Below are 20,900 nucleotides of genomic sequence, written 5' to 3' on the forward strand. Positions count from 1 at the left end.
CAGTGTATATCATATGTCATATAGAAACAAAATATTTGATTGCTTCATTTTTATATCATTTAAATTTTTCTATGTTTATTAGTGACTAGAGAAAGCAACTTTTAACAGCTTTTCAATCATGGACCACTTTGAAAATCTATTCATAGCATGGATTCTCCTCCTAAAAAATGATGCATGCCTGAATTTTGCATATGATGTAAGGTGATCCTTGAGCTTTCTGAAGCTCATCCAGGAACCCTAGGTTAAGGGTTAAGTTTTAAAAGCTGCATACAGCTGGATTACTGAAGTTTGGCGACCTCTGGTGTTGACCTATTGAAAAACAAGGCTGCGAGAGAAATACTTGTGTTTATTTCATAGCTTTTGTCAGATTCTTGGCTTTGTTTTCTTTCCTTGAAGAAATAAATCATAATTCCCAATTTTATGTTATTTAGTATCTTGATAAATCATAACTAAATGAATGGAAAAAATGTTTAAACAGGTATGGGTAGGACTTCATACAAATGGAACATATTAATTTAATCACAGGGGGTGAACAGCACTCCCAAAAGGATGTATATAGGCTGATCTCTGATTCTCTGTTTTTTTTCAGCACCTCTCCTCCATATTGATTCAGGAAAGTGAACCAAAGAATAGGTGCTTTTTTTCTTTTTCTTTTTTCTTTTTCTTTTTTTTCAATAAATAGAAAGGTCTTATTCTATTATAGATGAATGAGAATAAATATTTTTCCCAATGGTGTGATGATTTTAACATCTCCCCTTCCCTTTATTTTAATTGTGTGAGATATCATACTTACAGAAAAGTACATAAAACATTTGTGCAGTTTTATTTCCTGTAAGTCATAAAGGAACTCAGTGTTTTAGGAAATCCAGAAATAACTTGTTTTGTTTTGAATCTTTGTTCAAGGATATATTTATTGATTTTATTTTTTTGAGAGGGAGGAAGGGGCGGTGAGACTGAAACGAAGACCTTTTGGTGTATGGGATGATGCTCCAATCAACAGTTTAAAAGTTTATCTCTTAAACTTATTGTAACACCAAAAGGTATACTCAGAAGTAGAAATAGGGTAGTCTGTTTAAATGCCTTATGTTTGTGATATTGATGCATTCAGAATCTTTGTTCTTTATAGTCCTTTTCAGTCTTTAAGTTTGCCTTCCATTTATTGATCCAGACTTTATTCTCTGAATTAACAACTCAGCTATTACAGTTATCCAAATCATGCTGTTTCCCACTTCATTCCAGTGTGCAGAATATGCTTCTAATTCATTTGCTTCCTAGATTCCTTAAATAAAATCAACTCTTAGCTCTCCTTCCAGAACCCTTCCTGAATTCCTTCCTCACTCCAGTTCAGTGTGGCATTTTCACCTCACACATAATCTGTGCTTATGTTGATGTTTTGGTTTTGGCTGGTTGTAGTTGTTTTATGTACAAGTCTCTCAGCCCTAGAGCTCCTTGTAGATCGGAGCTCAATAAATGTTAAGACTAAGTGAATGAGTTAAGAAGCTGAAAAAAGTTTTAAATGTCTCTCAATTATGTCTTACCTTTGCATTCTTACATTCTTTTGCACCTTAGATCATATCTTTGCTTTCTCAAAGATTACATATATTACATATAAAATAAAATAAAATGATTCTGATACTTTTAATACTAGCCTTAACACAAGAAGGATAAACTTCTGGTTATATTTAGAAAAGCATCACAGATTACATAATGTTCTATTTTCCTTTTAAATTAATGTCATAAAGAAGTAATTTACAATACATGCAGTAAAATGGAGCTGCTTTAAGTACATAGCTTAATGAGTTTTGACCAACATATATAACCACCATCCTGGTCAAGAATGAAACCGTTTCCATCAAACCAAAAATATTTATATTAGGTCTAGGTAACCAAATATCCTATTGTGCCAGGAGTTACTGATTTGCAAGGATAGTACCAAGTACACAAGAATAGTTGATCACTCTTTCATTCCCCATTATGTCAGTCTCCCATCTTCTGTCTCAGGTACCATTGATCTTCTTTTGTCAGTACAGATTAGTTTTTCCTATTCTAGAGTTTCATATGAATGTAATCATATAATATGCTTCTTTTGTATCTGGTTCAAGATGGTGTTACTGATTTTCATCCAAGTTATTGCTTTTATCAACTATCTCATTTTATGCTGAGTTGTATTCTATTATATGAATACTAGAGGCTCGGTGCATGAATTCATGCGCCAGTGGGGTACCTCAGCCTTGTCTGTGGGATTCGGCCAGAACGGTTCTCCGACATACTCCGAGAGGTCCCAGATTGTGAGAGGGCACAGGCCAGACCAAGGGACCCCCCCCACCAGTGCACCATCAGGGCCAGGGAGGGACGTGGGAGGTTGGCTCGTGGGGGAGGGCTCCAGAGCATGTCTAGCCCATCTTACTTAGTCCCGATCGGCCGGACCCCAGCAGCAAGCTAACCTACTGGTCAGAGCGTCTGCCCTCCTGGTAGTCAGTACACAGCATAGTGAGCTGTTGAGTGGCCTTAGCATATCATTTCGCTTTGATTGGTTGAACAGATGACTGGACACTTAGCATATTAGACTTTCATTATATAGGATACTATACTTTGTTTATTCACCTATGGACAGACATTCGACTTATTTTTGGTTTTTGGATGTTATGAGTAAAGGTTCATGAATATTTGTTTATAGTATTTTTGCAGACATATGTGTATATTTCTCTCTGATAAAGAACTATGGCTGAAATTGCTTTTCATATCAGTGTATGTTAGCTTTATAAGAAATAATTGTTCTTATAAATTGTTCTCCAAAAGTTTTACTATTTTTTACTCCCACCAACAACATGTGAGAGTTATACATTCTCAACAACAAATGATATTCACAATAATTTTAAGTTTCATCATAAAATGACTTTTATTATTAGGAAATGTCCCTCTTTTGTTTTTAATTCCCTTGTTCTGAAGTCTATACTTTCTGATATTAACATAGGTACTACATCTTTTTTATTTGTATGGTCTATCTTTCTGCATCCTGTGAGTCTTTATATTTAGAGTTAATTTCCTATGGCTGTATATACTTAGATCTTTTTTTTTTAATTGAGTCTGTCAATATCTACCTTTTAATTGGAGCATTTATACCATTTATATTCAGTATAATTATCAGTATGGTTGGGTTTAAATATTCCACCTTAACGTTTTCCTTTTTATTCAATTACCCCCCCCCCCCTTTTACTGTCTCTTTATGGATATGAGTATCCCCACTCCCTCTTATTGGCCTTTTAAATCTATACCTCCTTGGATGTATTAGAGGTTGTTCTAGGATTGAACTTGGCATCTTTACTTTGTCATAGTCTACAGATAATATATCATTTTACATATAGAGTAAGAACCTTACAACAATAGATTTCTTTTTCTCTTCCTGTCCTTTGTGCTACTGTTGTCATATTTTACTTCTGCATTACTTTTACAGTACTTTAAACTTTCTTCTAAGAAATTTAAAAGCAAGCGGGAAATGTCACACATTTAGCCACCTTTACCATTTTTGGTGGTTCTTCTTTAGTTTGTGTAGATATGAATGTTCATTTGGAATCCTTTTCTTTCATCCTGAAGTATTTTCTTATAGTATAAATCTCCTGGTGACAAACCCTCTTAGCTTTTCTTTGCCTAATCATGTTGTTTGAAGGAAATTTTCATAAATGTAGGATTTCTTAGTTTTCAAATTTTCTTTAGAAAGGCATCAATTTCTTTTGGCTTGCATTATTTCTAATGAGAAGTTGGCTGAAAGTTTTATTGTATATAATGTGTCTCTTTTTGTTTGGGAAAATATTGTCCCTTTATTGGTGACTTTTATTGGTTGATTTGGTGTGGTATTTAAGTTCACTAATTGTTTTTCTTCTGTGGTGCTTATCTGTTGTTGGATTTCTGGTGAAGTTTGCATGTCACATGTAGTATTTTTCAACTGCACAATTACTATTTTTATCTTATATGTCTCATTAACACTGTTTCAAAGCTTTTATTTTCTAATTCTCTCACCTTTGTCATTTTTGGATATGTGCCTGTTGACAGATTTCTTTTTTTCTCTTGTTCTTGAATCATATTTTCCTTTTTCTTTGAAGAGTATTTTATTCATCAGTTTTCTATTTGTTTACACGTGGAGGGAATTTCTAATATTAGTTACTTCACAATGACTGGAAGCAGAAGTCCATAATAGCCATTTTTTTTTTTTCAATAATGCAAGCCTTATATGGAATTTTAAATTTATTGAACCACGGATGCACAATTATACAAAATTGTACTACTTTATATAAAGCTTTTAGTTTACAATTGAGACCTGAAAGCAGTTATGGCTCCCTGTTATACACGTACAATATTTATACGCAAAGCAATTGCATAACAACAATAGTTTCTGCAGTTGAGGCCTTGCTGTAGCAGTACTTATGCATATTAATAGTAAATGTAAATACCATTTACATTTCAACCATGTGAACCAATCTCTAACAGGTAAAAATAATAAACTTGTATGGTTGGTATTGCAAATATACTTAAACATGAGTAAGCCTGGAATTTCCTTTTTTTTATATATATATACTTTTAATTATAGCCTCATAATCTTATATCTATATCCTACACAACTCAAAATGACTCTGGTTTCATTATATGGCATAATCAGTGGAGTTTAAGAAAGTGATATTTTGAGCCGAGACCAGTTTGGCTCAATGGATAGAGCGTCGGCTTGGGGACTGAAGGGATCCGAGTTCGATTCCGGTCAAGGGCATGTACCTTGGTTGCGGGCATTTCCCCGGTAGGAGGTGTGCAAGAGGCAGCTGATCGATGACTCTCTCTCATTGATGTTTCGAACTCTCTATCTCTCTCCCTTCCACTCTGTACAAAAATCAATAAAATATATATATTTTTTAAAATAATGTAATATTAGTCTGATCACTGTCTCTCTCCCTTCCTCTCTGTACAAAATCAATAAAATATATTTTTAAAAAAGGAAAAGAAAGGAAAAGAAAGAAAAAGAAAGAAAGAAAGAAAGAAAGAAAGAAAGAAAGAAAGAAAAGAAAAGAAAAGAAAAGAAAAGAAAAGAAAAGAAAAAAGGAAAAGAAAAGAAAAGAAAAGAAAAGAAAGAAAGAAAATGATATTTTGAGAACCAAGATGGTTGGGTAGGTAAACACTGGTATTTGCCACCTCCCATCACCACATCAAAATTACAACTAAAATATGGAATAACCTCCATTCAGAACTGCCTGAAAGCTGGCTGAATGAAAGTCCTACAACTACAGAAGTAAAAAAGAAAGCACTTGGAACTGCTAGGAGAGGTAGAGGTGAGGAACAGGCTGGTCCAGCATCCACCTTGGCTATTTTCTTTTAAACTAGAGGGAGATAATCCCTGCAGAGGCTGCCCTGAAGAGCAAGGGTTCCCAGCACCACACCAGACCCTTTTGCCTAGAGTCCTAGAGCTGGGAAGAGAAGTAAGTCCCTGTAACTTCGGGCTGTAAAAACCAGCGGGGATTGTGGCTGAAAGACACAGAGGCTGCCGGAGACCCAGGTGTCCCTCTTAAAGGGCCAGGCACAAACTGACTCAGACTCGTTTACTCTGAGCTCCAGCGCCAGGAGGTGTTGGAGGACCCAGACACATATGGGGAGGAACCAGATTGTCTGGCATCAGGGCAGCTTTCTACCAGATGAAGGTACATGCAGGGGTCATTGTTCCTATGCCAAGACCTCCCCTGTCCCAGGGCTGACTAAGTCCCCATCAACCTGGAGCACACTGTTTTCTCCACCCTGGTGATTCCCTGAGACCTCTCCCCATCCAATTTGCAGCTCTACCCAAGCTGTTTGCAGCAGCTTTTCCACATGAATGGCCTTTCCCGGCTCAGGCTTCAGACTTTGCTAGTCTCTCAAACAAGCTGTAGCTGGTGTCGGCATACCTCAAACATATCAATAAAAGGCTCTAGACCTGAGACCAGCACCAACCTGCCGTGCTTCACAGCTGGGCCTCACTTGGGCACTTCCAAACCCAATACAAATAGGAGGAATCTGAAGATCTCTCTAGCTCCTGCTGAGTGGCCCCAGTCAGTGGCTGACTTTGAACCTCCCTGAAGCCCCTACAGCCAGTGCACCTGGTGGATAGCTTCAGACCATACCAGATTACAGCTTTACACATCCGCAAGTGACACAGTCAACGGGCAGAACCAGTGAGCACCAAAACCCCACTGAAGCAAGTCCTGCCCTATAGGGGTGTTTCCTGCACAGCAATTCTCCCACTATAGTTGCAACTGGTACTCACAGTCAATTGGCCTGGAGGTCAGTTTCTCCCAGTGACAGCAGTTAAGTTTCATCAACAACAAGACTGTGCATACAGGCCACACAGGGGCACACCTAGAGTGCCTAACTCAGGTGACTGAGGAAGCTGAGCCACTGGGTCCTATAGGACACCTGCTACACAAGACTCTACCAACTCTAGGAGATGTAGCAGCTCTACCTAATACATAGAAACAAACACAAATGATAGAAATGGAAGAAGCTATCTACTGGATACAGAGTTAAAAACCATGGTTATAAGGTTACTCAGGGATATTCATGAGACCTTCAAAGGATTTAGTAAGACTTTCATGGATCTTACTGAGAATGTCAAAGACATGGAAAAGGACCAGTCAGAAATTAAGCGTACACTAACTAAAATAAAGAATAACTTATAGGGCCGAAACCAGTTTGGCTCAGTGGATAGAGCTTCGGTCTGTGGACTGAAAGGTCCCAGGTTCGATTCCGGTCAAGGGCATGTACATTGGTTGCAGGCACATCCCCAGTAGGGGATGTGTAGGAGGCAGCTGATCAATGTCTCTCTCTCATTAATGTTTCTAGCTCTCTATCCCTCTCCCTCTCTGTAAAAAAATCAATAAAATATATATTATAAAAAAAAAAAGAATAACTTACAGGGATTCAACAATTAGAGGACTCTGAGAATCAAATCAACTATTTGAAATATAAGGAAGCACACAAAAAACAAAACACCTAACCAGAAGAGCAAAAAGAAAAAAGAATCCAAAAATATGAAAATAGTGTAAGGAGCCTCTGGGACAACTTCAGTTGTACCAACATTCACACTGTGTGCTAGAAGGAGGAGAGAGAACAAGATATTGAAAACCTATTTAGAAATAATGACAGAAAATGTCCCCTACCCATTGAAAGAAATAGACTTACAAGTTCAGGAAGTGCAGAGAGTCCCAAACAAGAGGAACCCAAAGAGGACCACCCCAAGACACATCACAATTAAAATGCCAAGGGCAAAAGACAGTCTTAAAAGCAGCAAGATAAAAACAGTTGGTTAGCTATAAGGAAGTGCCCATATGAATGTAGGCTGATTTCTCAACAGAAACTTTGCAGGCCAAAATAGATTGGCAAAAAACTTTTAAAATGATAAATAGTAAAGACCTAAAATCAAGATTACTCTATCCAGGAAAGCTATTATTTAGAATTGAAGTTCAGGTAAAGAGCTTCACAGACCAAAAAAAGCTAAAGGATTTCATCACCACCAAATCACTATAACATGAAATGTTTAAGGGTATTTTTTAAGAAAAGGAAGAAGAAAAAGATTTTAAAAAATATATGAGCAATAAAATGGCAATAAATACAATCTGTCAACCATTGAATCTAAAAATTAAAATATATGAATAACCTATTAATAAATTGGTGAGTAAAATAGAATCAGAGGCATGGAAATGGAACATACTGATGATTCTCAGAGGGAAGAGGAGTGGCAGAGGTGGGAAGAGATTAAACAGATGCTATACTAGAGGCCTGTTGCACAAAATTTGTGCATGGGAGCGGGGGTGTCCCGGCCTGCACCCTCTCCAGTCTGGGGTCCCCTCTGGGGATGTCTGATTGCCAGTTTAAACCTGCAGTCGGGCATCCCTCTCACAATTCAGGACCTCTGGCTCCTCATCGCTTGCCTGATCATTCCCTAACCACTCCCCTGCTGGCCTGATTGCCCCTAACTGCCCTCCCCTGCCGGCCTGACCACCCATGATAGCCCTCCCCTGCAGTGACCTGCCTCTTCCACCAGGACCAGCCTCTTCCACGCCACAGAGCCAAGGGACTCCAGGCTTCACTGTGTGGAGCAGCCGCAAGGCCCTACCTTCGCTGTGCGTGTAGCCATCTTGTGACAGTGTCACTCAAGGGCATGGCGCCACCTAGGCTTTTATGCAAATTGTCCCCTCAACCGGGAATTTGACCAGGGGGTGAAGCCAGTCGGTCAACTGCCCACGGCCCCTCCCCCCAGCTAGCCAGACCCAATTGGCCCCGATTGGGGCAGGTCAGTTGGACTCCACCCATGCACAAATTCGTATACTAGGCCTCTAGTATGTATATATGCATTACCAATGGACACATACAGTAGGATGGTGAAGACTTGGGGCAAAGATGGAACTGGGTGGATGGAGGAGAAGGAGAGGGAGGGAGAGAAATATCTGTAATCTCAGTAGTAAAGATTTTTTTAACATTATTTTTAATTGTGTTTATTTTATTTTATTGTTAAAAGTATTACAAATAGTAGTACACATATCTCTTTTTTAGGCAGCTGCCTTCTTAGTGCAGTAGGCAGCACGTCAGTCTCATATATCTTTTTTCCCCCATTGACCTTTTCCCAGCCTCTCCTACCCCCTGGCACATGCCCTCATCCCACCCCCACAACCCTTCCCAGTGTCTTGTGTCCATTGGTTGTGCTTATATGCAAGCATACAAGTCCTTCAGTTGATCTCTTTCCCCAATTCCCCAACACTCCCAGCCTTCCTGTTGTAATTTGACAGTCTGTTCAATGCTTCACTACCTCTGTATCTTATCTTTTTGTTCATCGGGTTATAATGCTCTTTATTTTCCATAAATGAGTGAGATCATGTGGTATTTTTCTTTCATTGCCTGGCTTATTTCACTTAGCATAATGCTCTCCAGTTCCATCCATGCTGCTGCAAATGGTAAGAATTCCTTCTTTTTTTTTTTTTTATAGCAGCACAGTATTCCATTGTGTAGATGTACCATAGTTTTCTAATTCACTCATCTGCTGATGGGCATTGAGGGTGTTTCCAAATCTTAGCTATTGTAAATTGTGCTGCTATGAACATAGGGGTGCATATATCCATTCTGATTTGTGTTTCTAGTTTCTTGGGATATATTCCTTGAAGTGGGATGACTGGGTCAAATGGGAATTTCATTTTTAGTTTTTTGAACAGTAAAGATTTTTTAAAATAATGTTTTAAAAACTATAATAATTTTTATTTCTGTACTAAATATTGGGTAGACCATTTTAGGGAGTCCACTGCACATTTATTTGAATCCTATATTCATCACTGACAAACTGTAACTTTGAGAATTCAGTTTTCTTGAGTTAACTTCTTTTCTATGTGAAATGTCTATAAAGTTTAAATGAGAAAAGAAAAGTGATATACATAGCACAGAGCTTTTACATATTAGATGCTCAATAAGTATTTCTTCTCTTGTCTTCTCCTTTCCCCTCACTGATGTACCTTTTGAAAGTACTTATGGCCGAAACTAGTTTGGCTCAGTGGAGAGAGCGTCAGCCTGTGGACTGTAGGGTCCCAAGTTCGATTCCAGTTAGGGCCATGTACCTTGGTTGTGGGCACATCCCCAATAGGGCGTGTGCAAGAGACAGCTGTTCGATGATTCTCTCTCATGTTTCTAACTCTCTATCCCTCTCTCTTCCTCTCTGTAAAAAATCAATAAAATATATATATATTTTTAAAAAGTACTTAATGTACGCTGACCTCATCATGGTCCGAAAGAAAGCCTCCATGGCCAGCTGCAGTGAACACCTTTTTGGGCTTCATTTTAATGGGCCCACTGTGTCATAAGTTACCTATCTCTGTCCTTTAAATGTTCTCTTTTCTTGTCCTCCGTAGTATCTTTGTCTGTGGGGTCCCTTTAGATTTCTTGGACATCAGTCTCAGCCTTCTTTTTAAATTTTCTTTTTTTCATATATTTGTGTCACAAGGGTCTCCGTATGTAGCACTCTTCTCCTTCAACATGCCTTGCCTGTTATACACTAAAGCCACCTAGCACCTGTACATTAGGAACTACCAGAGATGTTTCTTCTAGCCTCAAGCTCTCTTCTAGATGATGTACCTAATATTCACCACTTGGTGGAGAACTCCCCTGGGTTCTTCTTGAGTGTCTTAAATTTTATTTTCTCTTTCAACACTGTCCCTTCATGTTTAATATCATCAACATTTTTTCACAACTACCAAAATTAGAAACTGAAATTATTCGTCCTTCAACCAAGTCTAGTAAACAGATTACTTGATATTATCTCCTAAATCAGTTTGTCACAAATGAGATTTAAATTACGTCCTAGCTCTGTCTCTGATTAGTTCTGATCTACCTCTGAAAAATTGCTCCTTCTGGGCCTCAGTTTATCTTATCTCTGAAAATGTTTGGTGCCGGTCAGAGGTCGGCAACTAGGGCCTAGTGTTCAAATACAGTCTTCTGCCCATTTTTGTAATAAATTTATGTTGATGGCTGCTTTGTGCTACCGTGACAGAGTTGAGTAGTGACAGAAGCTATATGGCCCACAAAGCCTAAAGTAATATTTTAAAGCTCTTTATATTAAAAGTTTGCTGACCTCTAGAGACCAGAGGTTCTCCCCTGTAGTTTCCATTCCAGCCTGGCGAAAACCTGACTTTAAGATTATAAAAAATAAGAAGAAAAAGATTAGAAAAACTGATTACAGTAGTTTAATATTTGGCAAGAAAAATTAGAACAAATTATAACATTAGAATTTATATTTCCTGATCTTATAGCCTTAGTAATTCAAGAACAGAAATAAAAATCTCTGTTGCCACTTGATGGTGACAGGATAATTTATTTGGTTAAATTACTTTTAATTGATAGTGAATAAATCAGTTATTTCACTTATTAACTTGTAATTAGCATCTTAAGTCACAAAACCGATTTTGAAAGTGGAGAATACAGTTAGTTAAACTCTAATAATAAATTAGAAGTATAATTAAGAGTCTTTTTTTATATCATCACTATTCATCAAAGCAGATTATTTCCATTCTGATAAAAGATTTTCCATATGAATGCACTAGTGAATATTGAAGGGGCATTATAAGTATGTAAAAATGCTTAGATAAAAATATAAATCTAGCACCCATTTCAGTTTCTAATTTTGATAGTTATAAAAAAATGTTGATGATATTATGAAGGAATAGTGTTGGAAGAGAAAATGATATTTAAGACACTCAAGAAGAACCCAGGGGAGTTCTCCACCAAGTGGTAAATATTAGGTACATAATGAAGACCTTATATGTAGGGCCATCCAATAGCATACTCAAAAAACAAAAACTGCAAGTGTTTCCCTTAAGATTGGGAATAAGACAGGGATGTCCACTTTCACTACTCTTATTCAACATAATACTGGAAGTCCTAGCCACAGCAATTAGGCAAGAAGAAATAAAAGGCATCCAAATTAGAAAGGAAGAAGTAAAACTATCATTATTTGCAGGTGACATGTTATTAGAGAGAACCCTAAAGATTCCACCAAAGTACTACCTTAATTGACAAATTAACTCAGTAAAATAGCAGGATACAAAATAAATATCCAGAAATCAGTTGCATTTTTATACACCAATATTGAATGATCAGGGAAACTAAGAAAACACTCCCATTTCCAATTGTATCAAAAGTAAAATGAAATACCTAGGAATAAATTTAACCAAGGATGTAAAAGACCTGTACTCAGAAAGTTATAAAACACTAAAAAAAGAAAAGAAGATACAAATAAGTGGAAGCATGTACCATGTTCATAGATAGGAATTAACATCGTTAAAATGTCCATACTATCCAAAGCAATCTGTAGGTTCAGTGCAATTCCTATCAAGATACCAATGAACTAGAACAAATATTTTAGAACTGTATAGAACTACAAAAGCCCCAGAATAGCCCTAACTGGTTTGGCTCAGTGGATAGAGCGCCAGCCTGTGGACTGAAGGGTTCCAGGTTCAATTACGGTCAAGAACACATGCCCTAAAAAAAAAAAAAAAAAAAAAAAGAACACATGCCCTGGCTGTGGGCTTGATCCCCAGTAGGAGGTGTATTAGCAGCCAATCAATGATTCTCGTCATTGATGTTTTTATCTCTCTGAAATCAATATAAATATATTTAACAAATAATAAAATAAAAACAAAAAAGAGACCCAGAATAGCCACAGCAGTCTTGAGAAAGAACAACAAAATATCTGATGTCAAACTATACTACAAGGCCATAGTAATCAAAACAGTATGGTACTGGCATAAAAACAGACATATAGATTAATGGAACCAAATGGAGAGCCCAGAAATAAACCAGTGCCTTTATAGTCAATATTTGTCAAAGTAAACAAGAATATAATATTGAAGACTATCTTCAATAGTCTGGTCCAGTGGTTGGCAAATTCATTAATCAACAGAGCGGCAAACTTCACCTCACAAGCCGCAATTTGCCAACCACTGGTCTAATCAACAAATGGTGCTGGAAAAATTGGACAGATATGTGCAAAAAAAGTGAAACTAGACCACCTTACATCATACACAAGAATGAACTCAAAGTAAATACTTAAATGTTATGTTGGTGCCTCTTCCTGGCCCTGGTGCTTGGAGTTGGGGAGCCCAACTTTTTAACCTCACATTTATCGGGGGTTCCCCCATAGTTGAGATATCCCTCCAGAATCTCAGCTGCCACCGGAAGGCAGGGCCAACCCTTTTCTCATCTCCGCCCTTCTTGCCAGTCTCAGTGTAGCTTCTTCTATAAATCTTTGGTTATAAGACTTCTCTTCATCTAGTCTCCAGTTGTTTATTCAGATGATTGTTCCATAATTTGTGTGTGTGTGTGTGTGTGTGTGTGTGTTATAATTTAGTTGTAATTCCAGTTTGGTCCTACTCTACCACCATCTTGGATCATCATCTTGTTTTTTAATAATTCGAGTCTTCTAGATTTAAGTCCTTTGTGGAATATATGTTTTAGTCTGTAGCTTGGCTTTTGACTTCTTAAGAGTGTCTTTTGAAGAATAACACTTTTAAGATTTTGATTAAGGCCTGAAAGTTTTAAAGGAGTCTAGAGTATCGGAATAACAACAAAAAAACAAAACAAAACTTTATTTCTTACTTTGCTCTGATTATTCACTGCTTGGCACCAGAAATCAAGTATGTATTGTACATTCCACTTTTTTTTGTGCCATTGTCCTGTATTGTAAATGGCTTAATATTTCAACAAAATTGTTTTGTACTAGGCCATAAAGTTTATAAAGATGAATTATAGATGTCATTTTTTTTTTAAGTGCTCATTTTTAGTATTCAGTGTTTCTTCCCATCATCTGTTTGTGGAGCCAGGACAATATATTTTCCTTTGTTCAGTCCTGAATGCATCTTGTATTTACACTTTTTCCACGCAGAAATATGTAATTTCATCATGCAAGAAATTTATTGGCCTTTTTTTTTTATTATCTTCCATATATTATAGCATAGTTCCTTATACACAGGGGACAATCACTAAATATTCAGTGATTAAGTGGAATTATTGATGACCATGGTTAAGTATGGCTTTCCCAATTATCCTATAAAATAAAAGGCTAGTATGCAAATCGACCAAACATAACGATCGGTCGCTATGACACGCACTGACCACCAGGGAACAGACGCTCAACACAGGAGCTGCACCCTAATGGTCAGTGTGCTCCCACAGGGGGAGCACCACTCAACCAGAAGCCTTGAACCACGCTCCCGGCTATGATGGGAGCCTCTCTTGCCTCCGCTGCAGCATTAAGGATGTCGAACTGACAGCTTAGGCCCACTCCCCGCAGTCAGACACCACTGAGGGCTCCCGAGAGGATGTAGGCTGGGCTGAGGGGCACCCCCCACACACCCTGAGTGCACAGGCCTACTTGATAATAAAACTTTGGACTATACTTGACGAAATGAATAAGAGCTATTCTCATTTCAGATGCCATCTTTGCAATAGCTTGTTTTCTAGATAGAATAAAGATGCCTGGTTATTACTTAAGTATTTTTGAGTGATCATTTTTTACAACACTGATATAACATCATCGTCATCATTATTATTGTAAAAGCCTGTTGTTGTTGTTGTTATTATTATAATTAAAAGCCTGTATAGGGTAGAATAACATGAGTCAATAAATGAAACATTTTTTACAAAGTTTGCTCTATTTAATGAGTTTCGTATTTTATAATTTTGGAATTCCTTTTCCAATGAAACCAATACATTGAAACATAAATGTTATATTTGTAAGTATGTAGAAAGTTATGGTAATAACGTGCTTTCTCTGTCTAGGTTCTGGGGACACCAACAAGGGAGCAAATTAGAGAAATGAATCCAAACTATACAGAATTCAAATTTCCTCAAATTAAGGCACATCCTTGGACTAAGGTGAGTCAAGTAGAGTTTTTATAAAAGCACATTAGCAAGTTAACTAAAACTTGGGTTTTTTATTGTTCTTAAATTAAACTATTTTGAGACTAAATAGCTGCCTGAGTACAAAGTACACAGCAGTTCTGCCTGTAAAGATAGTTGGGTAGTTGTACTTCAGTATTTCATTGACTACATATAGTTTTGTCTCTATTGATTTCCAGTAAATTGTTTTCATCCAGGATTTTATTTGTAGGATGAGAACAGTGTAGTTATATCATTAAGATATATAATTTTATAGGAGCAAAATTCTTGTATAAATTTTGACTACTTAAAATTCAGAAGTTAATTTATTTACATAGAGTTGCTTATTAGTTTTGCATCATACACTATTGAAAACATTTCATATATTCCTTTTATAAACTATTAATATAGAGACCTTATTATAAATGATAATGGTATATTTTTCTTATTTACTTTTCTATTGGTATTTTGGGAGCGAGGATAAAAAGCAGGTTTGATCTTGCTAGGAGTATACATTGAAAGCAATAGATGTTAAACTGGATGTCACTAGCTAGCTATTGGAAAAATCCAATCTCAATATTAGATGGAATCATCTTAAGTTAGTAAGAGAAGTACTAACTTACTGGAAAATGTTATTTTTTGCTTTGACGCTTATTAGAAATTATTTTTAAGAGAGATTTTTTTTATTAACAGTGTGTTTTTTTTAACCTCACTTTAATTTTTGAGATTAAGTGTGCAAGAAAAAACATGTCTCCATAGGATGTATAGCTAGAGTGAATCTCTAGCTTCCTCATTTTACAGATTCAGAAACTCTGGCCAAACATACTAAATTACTTATCCAAGATTTAAATGGGTGGCTGTTGTAAAGCCAATAAACTTATTTATGTGTACACATGTGAGTTTAATGCCAGATCTTTTAAACTTCTAGTTATGTGCTATGCATTCCCCCTTCCCATTTACTTATATTTCATTATATATTTTTGTGGGTTAAAAATGTTCAACTTTTTAATCTGTATTTAAAGCAGAGATGTTCTGTACTTAAAACTGTATATATAAGAATTTGTTTTGAATGTTGATGAGTTCACTTACTTGGTTTTAGATCTTTTATAAATGAGATGAAGTAATTTAGGCCTGAAGTTGAAATAACTTACCTTCCCAGATTCAAACTATGTGTCTTTCTCTCACTAAACTGTATTATAATTCCAGTTGCTTTCCTTCAAGTTCTCATAATCACAATACCTCTCTTCACTTCAAAAAATCCTCTTGTTACTGATTATATGTTATTTAGACTCAAAGACCTCAGTAGTATTTTAGTGCCAAAATTATAGGCTATAGCTTTCACTGACCAAGATGTTGCCTTTCCCCCCCACACACACACACCCTTATTAATTTATAACAAACACTAAATATCCTGAGATAAAACATTCTTTTGTCTTTGTACTTAAAGTTTATTTTGAATCTGGGTCAGAAGATTATCTAGGGTCTCCCAGCTGACTCTAAATTCAGAGAGTCCCAGGTGGTCTCTGGGTTTAAAAGCTGAGTTGAATCCAGGAAAATTATTCCAAGTTAAAATGCTTATAAAGTAGTTTGTAGTGTACTCAGATTTCAGCCATGTTAAAGAAAAACAAACAAACAAACGAGAATTCTGTCTATTGAGTGCAGGTGCATATTCCAAAATGGTAATAGTAGTTTAGGTGAGAAGAGTATGGGTGATTTTTTTTCTTTTTCTGCATTTCCATATTTTCTTTTTCTTTTTCTTTTTTTTTAAATATATTTTATTGATTTTGTACAGAGAAGAAGGGAGAAAGATAGAGAGCTAGAAACATCGATGAGAGAGAGTCATCGATCAGCTGCCTCTTGCACACCCCTCACTGGGGATATGCCCGCAACCAAGGTACATGCCCTTGACCAGAATCGAACCCGGGTCCCTTGGGTCCCCAAGCCGACGCTCTATCCATTGAGCCAAACCAGTCTCGGCTCCATATTTTCTTTAATCAAGATTTTTTATGAAGAAAATTAACCTTAATATAAGGTTTCTAAGCAATATAATGCTGAAGTTGAGGTTATGAAATCTTATCAATCCTGTCCTCATTTTTTTTTAAATCAAGACTGCCACACGAATGTTAGTATGTGTCACATTCTGCACTTTTCCCCTATATTATAGCTTCTCAATTCAAATATTAGCCAGGATGGAATGTGAGGAATGATTGATTATAATTAAAATGCAGCCAACAGAAGATTTGTCATGACTTTATTTGCTTTATCCCTTCCTTTGCCCTTGTGGGTTCCAAATGTTTCTATATCTTACATTAATGTTTTTCAAACTTTAATAATCTATATAAAGCCCACCCTTTTATTTGTTTTATTTAGCTTTCCATTCTATACTGTGTGTAGAATAATGACTCAATTTCCCCCATTTTGTCTGTTCAAACTACTGTGAATTCTTCATATAGTGTGCCTTGACATAATTTGATTTCATTTGATACAAATGCATTTATTATCTAATAGGATACTTAGATTAATTTCTCTTTAGTGCACATAACTAGGTTGGTATTACCTTAGTAACAAATTCAGATACAGAAATTTTATGACACTGCTCTATCATCTAGAATCTAGATGAATCTAGATAATCCAGGATATTCTTATATTGATTTTCAAAAGTAGATTATTATCGATATTAAAACACAAAATTTGCCGTAACCGGTTTGGCTCAGTGGTAGAGCTTCGGTCTGCAGACTGAAAGGTCCCAGGTTCGATTCCGGTCAGGGGCATGTACATTGGTTGCGGGCACATGCCCAGTAGGGGGTGTGCAAGAGGCAGTTGGTCGACGTTTCTCTCTCATCGACATTTCTAGCTCTCTATCTCTCTCCCTTCCTCTCTGTAAAGAAATCAATAAAATATATTAAAAATAAGTAAATAAATAAATAAAAACAATAAAACACAAAATTTTAAGTTTTTAGAGGAAGTCTGTCCCTTCTATTCTCCATTTTGATAGTAGACACCAACTTGATAAGTGCTCTCCCACTATGCAGCCTATGTAGTTAATAGTATTTTTTAATACATTAATACACATTAATGTATTAAAAAATACAGTTTTCTAAAGAGAAGAGTTTCTTGTCCTTAGAGGTCAGGTAAATACAGTCTGGAAACAAAAGCTGCTTTGTTAGAATGCATTTTAGCCCCATTTCCTGAAGCTTGTGGATATTTTGGTTCCTTGTGCTGCAGTATAGTACAGCTATCTCACCAGGATTCGGAGCCAGTATTCTAAAAAAGAAAGTAGGTAGATATAAAAATCAAGAGAGAAAATATCTTCCATGGGAACCCTGAGGTGAGAGGTTCGGATCTGTAGGAAAGATAAACAAAAGAACAAGACCACGAGATGATCACGGTGTGTTATATGGCAGGAATCTTGAGAATTTAGAAATCCAGTAAATTGCCCTTGCCTATTACTTTATAGCCAGAACAACCTAATTCATTGAGAAAGCATTTGTGGTTTAAGTAGTAAATGGGGGGAGGAGAGGGGGAAATAGGTGCTAATGTTTTTAAATAGGGATATTCTTGGCAGTGGGAGTGAGAAAGATAAAGACCTCTGCAGTGGTGTTTGCTGTACACATCAAACAGTAAAAGCCAGATGGGAAGCCAAAAGAAATGATGCAAAAGTAGACTGAGAATTAAGTAGAAATGGAAATTGGTTGGAAGAAAAGAGTAAGCTTAAATTCTGCATTTAGAAAATGGAGATCTGGTTGAATTGTATTCTTTTTTCTTTTAAAAAATATATTTATTTTTATAAGGAGAGAGAGAAAGAGAGAGAGAAAGAGGGGGGGTGGGTAGAAGAGCAGCACATCGATCTGCTGCCTCCTGCAATCCTCCTACCAAGGATGGAGCCCCAAACCCAGGTACATGCCCTGACTGAGAATCAAACTGGCAATCTTTTGGTGCACGACACTATGCCCAACCAATGGAGCAATACCAGCCAGGGCAAATATAATAATCTTTTAGGTATGAAGTGGGGATCTAGTTTTAAGCACTGCTTCTTTGTTCCTCAAGTTTTTTCTTTTGTTAAGATACCAGTTAGCTCTTGTATTTTTTTCTCTGGATTCTTTTGAAAATGTTGTGAAAGTATGCACATAAAGGATTATTTCATTTTAGTTCTGAATAAATGTAAAGATTCTACCTTCATTATAGTTCTGTGATTTGTCTTATCTATCTCCACTGCCCTGACTTTAACTTAGGCCTTCATAGCATTGATAAAACAACCTCCTACCTCCTAACCAATTTCCCTCCTTCAGTTTCTCATATGTCACATATACTCTGCTCTTAATCATTTCTACCTTTCCTGTCTAAAATAAGAAATTTAATTCTTGTCCTGCTCTTAACCTTCCCTGAAGCATCAACTTGATAGAACCCAGGCTTTTTCTCAAGCTTTCTAGCTCCTTCACCCTTAAATACATATAGTTAAGCAATAAATTTAGAAGTTAATATTTAGTTAGGGTAGGTTAGGGATTTCTAATAAGGTTATAGTATAACTAGAAGCCTGGGGTGGTCCTTCAGCCTGGTCTGCGCCCTCTCGCAGTCCAGGACCCCTCAGGGGATGTCCACCTGCTGGCCTAGGCCCGCTCCCCGGGGGATCGGACCTAAGCTGGCAGTCAGACATCACTCTGGCAGCCCCGGATCCCTCAGGGGATGTCTGACTGTGGCTTAGGAGTGGGCCTAAGCCACAGTCAGACATCCTTAGTGCTGCAGAGGTGGCGGGAGAGGCTCCCACTACCACCGCTGCGCGCACAGCCATCAGCCTGGCTTGTGACTGAGCAGAGCACCCCTGTGGGAGCTCCTGCATTGGGCATCTGCCTCCTGGTGGTCAGTGTGCATTATAGTGACCGAACGTTCTGCCTTTAGTGTCAATTTGTATATTACCCTTCTATCATATAGGATTGATATGAGTCTCTCCCCCTTCACCACCACCATTTTGAATGCCCAATTCACTTAACTTTTGTCTATGTTATTTAAGAAAAGTATTCCCTCTTTATCCCAGAGTAAATAAACCTATGAAATCAGTTAGGTAACACAGATATCTGTATATTCTTTCAGATTAATGAAATTCATAAGTGATATAACTGTTTAGTTAAAGGAAGTAAATTAGAATCCCAAGGGCCTGATCTCTTTCAATTGGATTAGGACTGTTTAATATGTTAGCTTATAGCTCATTTTGAAGGGAGCATGTAGTCATGCTGAATTTTTGGGTCTAATCAAACTGGTCCCCTAATTGGATCCCGGAGAAACCAGTCATTTCTGCCTCCTGCTATTGTCTCTCCGCCCCTGCCCACCCCCCCCCCCTCCACATTTAGAATGTTTTTCTCTGCTTATAAGTTTTAATCTTTTCTCAAGACCTGAAATTTCACTTCTGTGAAATATTTTCTGATTATTCAAGCTCTCCATGATTATAAGTACCAAGTCATACGATATGTATTATAGCATTTACAAATTTTCAAAATGGTAGTAATAAAATGGGTCCAGTTACCTAAAAATGTTTGTTGCTGTTTTTGGCATACATGGTAGCTTACTTAATAGTTAAGTATCTGTAGGATATGTGGAACCATAGATCATTTTTATTAAGTATCCCAGAATGCATTATCCACCAAAATTAATCCTTGCGTACTTGATTTCTTAGAACATTGTTCATATGTTTTAAAATGAATGAATATTGGCACTTACAACTAGCTAACAGAGTAAGCAGGAAATTGGGTTCTGAGGTCATTTCAGCTATCAAGGAATCACACTATAATAAACAATTATATTTAATTACTCTTTATACTTAAAGCTATACTTATTTTTTAAAGACTTCATAATCTTACAATTTTTTTTTGAGCTTTTCAGTGCAGTATTTTTCACTTAGTAAGCTTACCTGTTCCAACTATAGTTTAACATGTTACTAAAAATACTTCCAGGCAGGACATAGAGAGCACAAAACAAAAATTGCCTTCACAAACTTTTTTGCAGATCCATTTCATCTTTCTCTTCTAGTCTCTTTACCCTAATCATTTTGCTCACGTGTATTCCAGAAAGCATAAAACTATGTTGGGGATTTCTAGGATTGCTACGTCTGTTTTATTCTATATTATTACTTAACCCCCTCTGCCCTGAACATTCTTCTATCCATTCTCACTTTTCTCATAAATACACTATATTTTCTATTACATTTGCTAACGTATATCTTTACTAGTGCTAGAATAATCACTTTTCTTTTTTAATATTGTTTCCTATGTAAGTAGGAGTCTTCATTTTTCCATCTACACTGGCTATGCTCCCATTTCTTTGCTGGTAACTAGAAGGCTTCCTAGGGTAGTCAATCAACATGGAAGAGGAATAATATAAAAAAGAAGAATATTTTTTAATTTATCATTTGTTTTTTAAAACCCATATATCCTGTGTAACCCAGTGCTGTGCTGGATGCCATAAAGAATGCAGAAGATGTAAAA

At 36.8% G+C, this 20,900-nt stretch overlaps 1 protein-coding gene across 8 annotated transcripts in view; it reads left to right on the forward strand.

The window, feature by feature from the left end:
• Nucleotides 1–20,900, forward strand: part of GSK3B (glycogen synthase kinase 3 beta) — a 180,612-nt gene that overhangs the window by 122,143 nt on the left and 37,569 nt on the right. For all 8 annotated transcript variants that reach the window (XM_036447141.2, XM_036447137.2, XM_036447139.2 and 5 more), the window contains one exon: nt 14,326–14,421. In XM_036447141.2, coding sequence (XP_036303034.1) covers nt 14,326–14,421 — 96 coding nt within the window. The remainder of the gene's footprint in view (nt 1–14,325; nt 14,422–20,900) is intronic.

Source organism: Pipistrellus kuhlii, unplaced genomic scaffold (assembly GCF_014108245.1).
Source record: "Pipistrellus kuhlii isolate mPipKuh1 unplaced genomic scaffold, mPipKuh1.p scaffold_m20_p_2, whole genome shotgun sequence".
NCBI lineage: Eukaryota > Metazoa > Chordata > Mammalia > Chiroptera > Vespertilionidae > Pipistrellus > Pipistrellus kuhlii.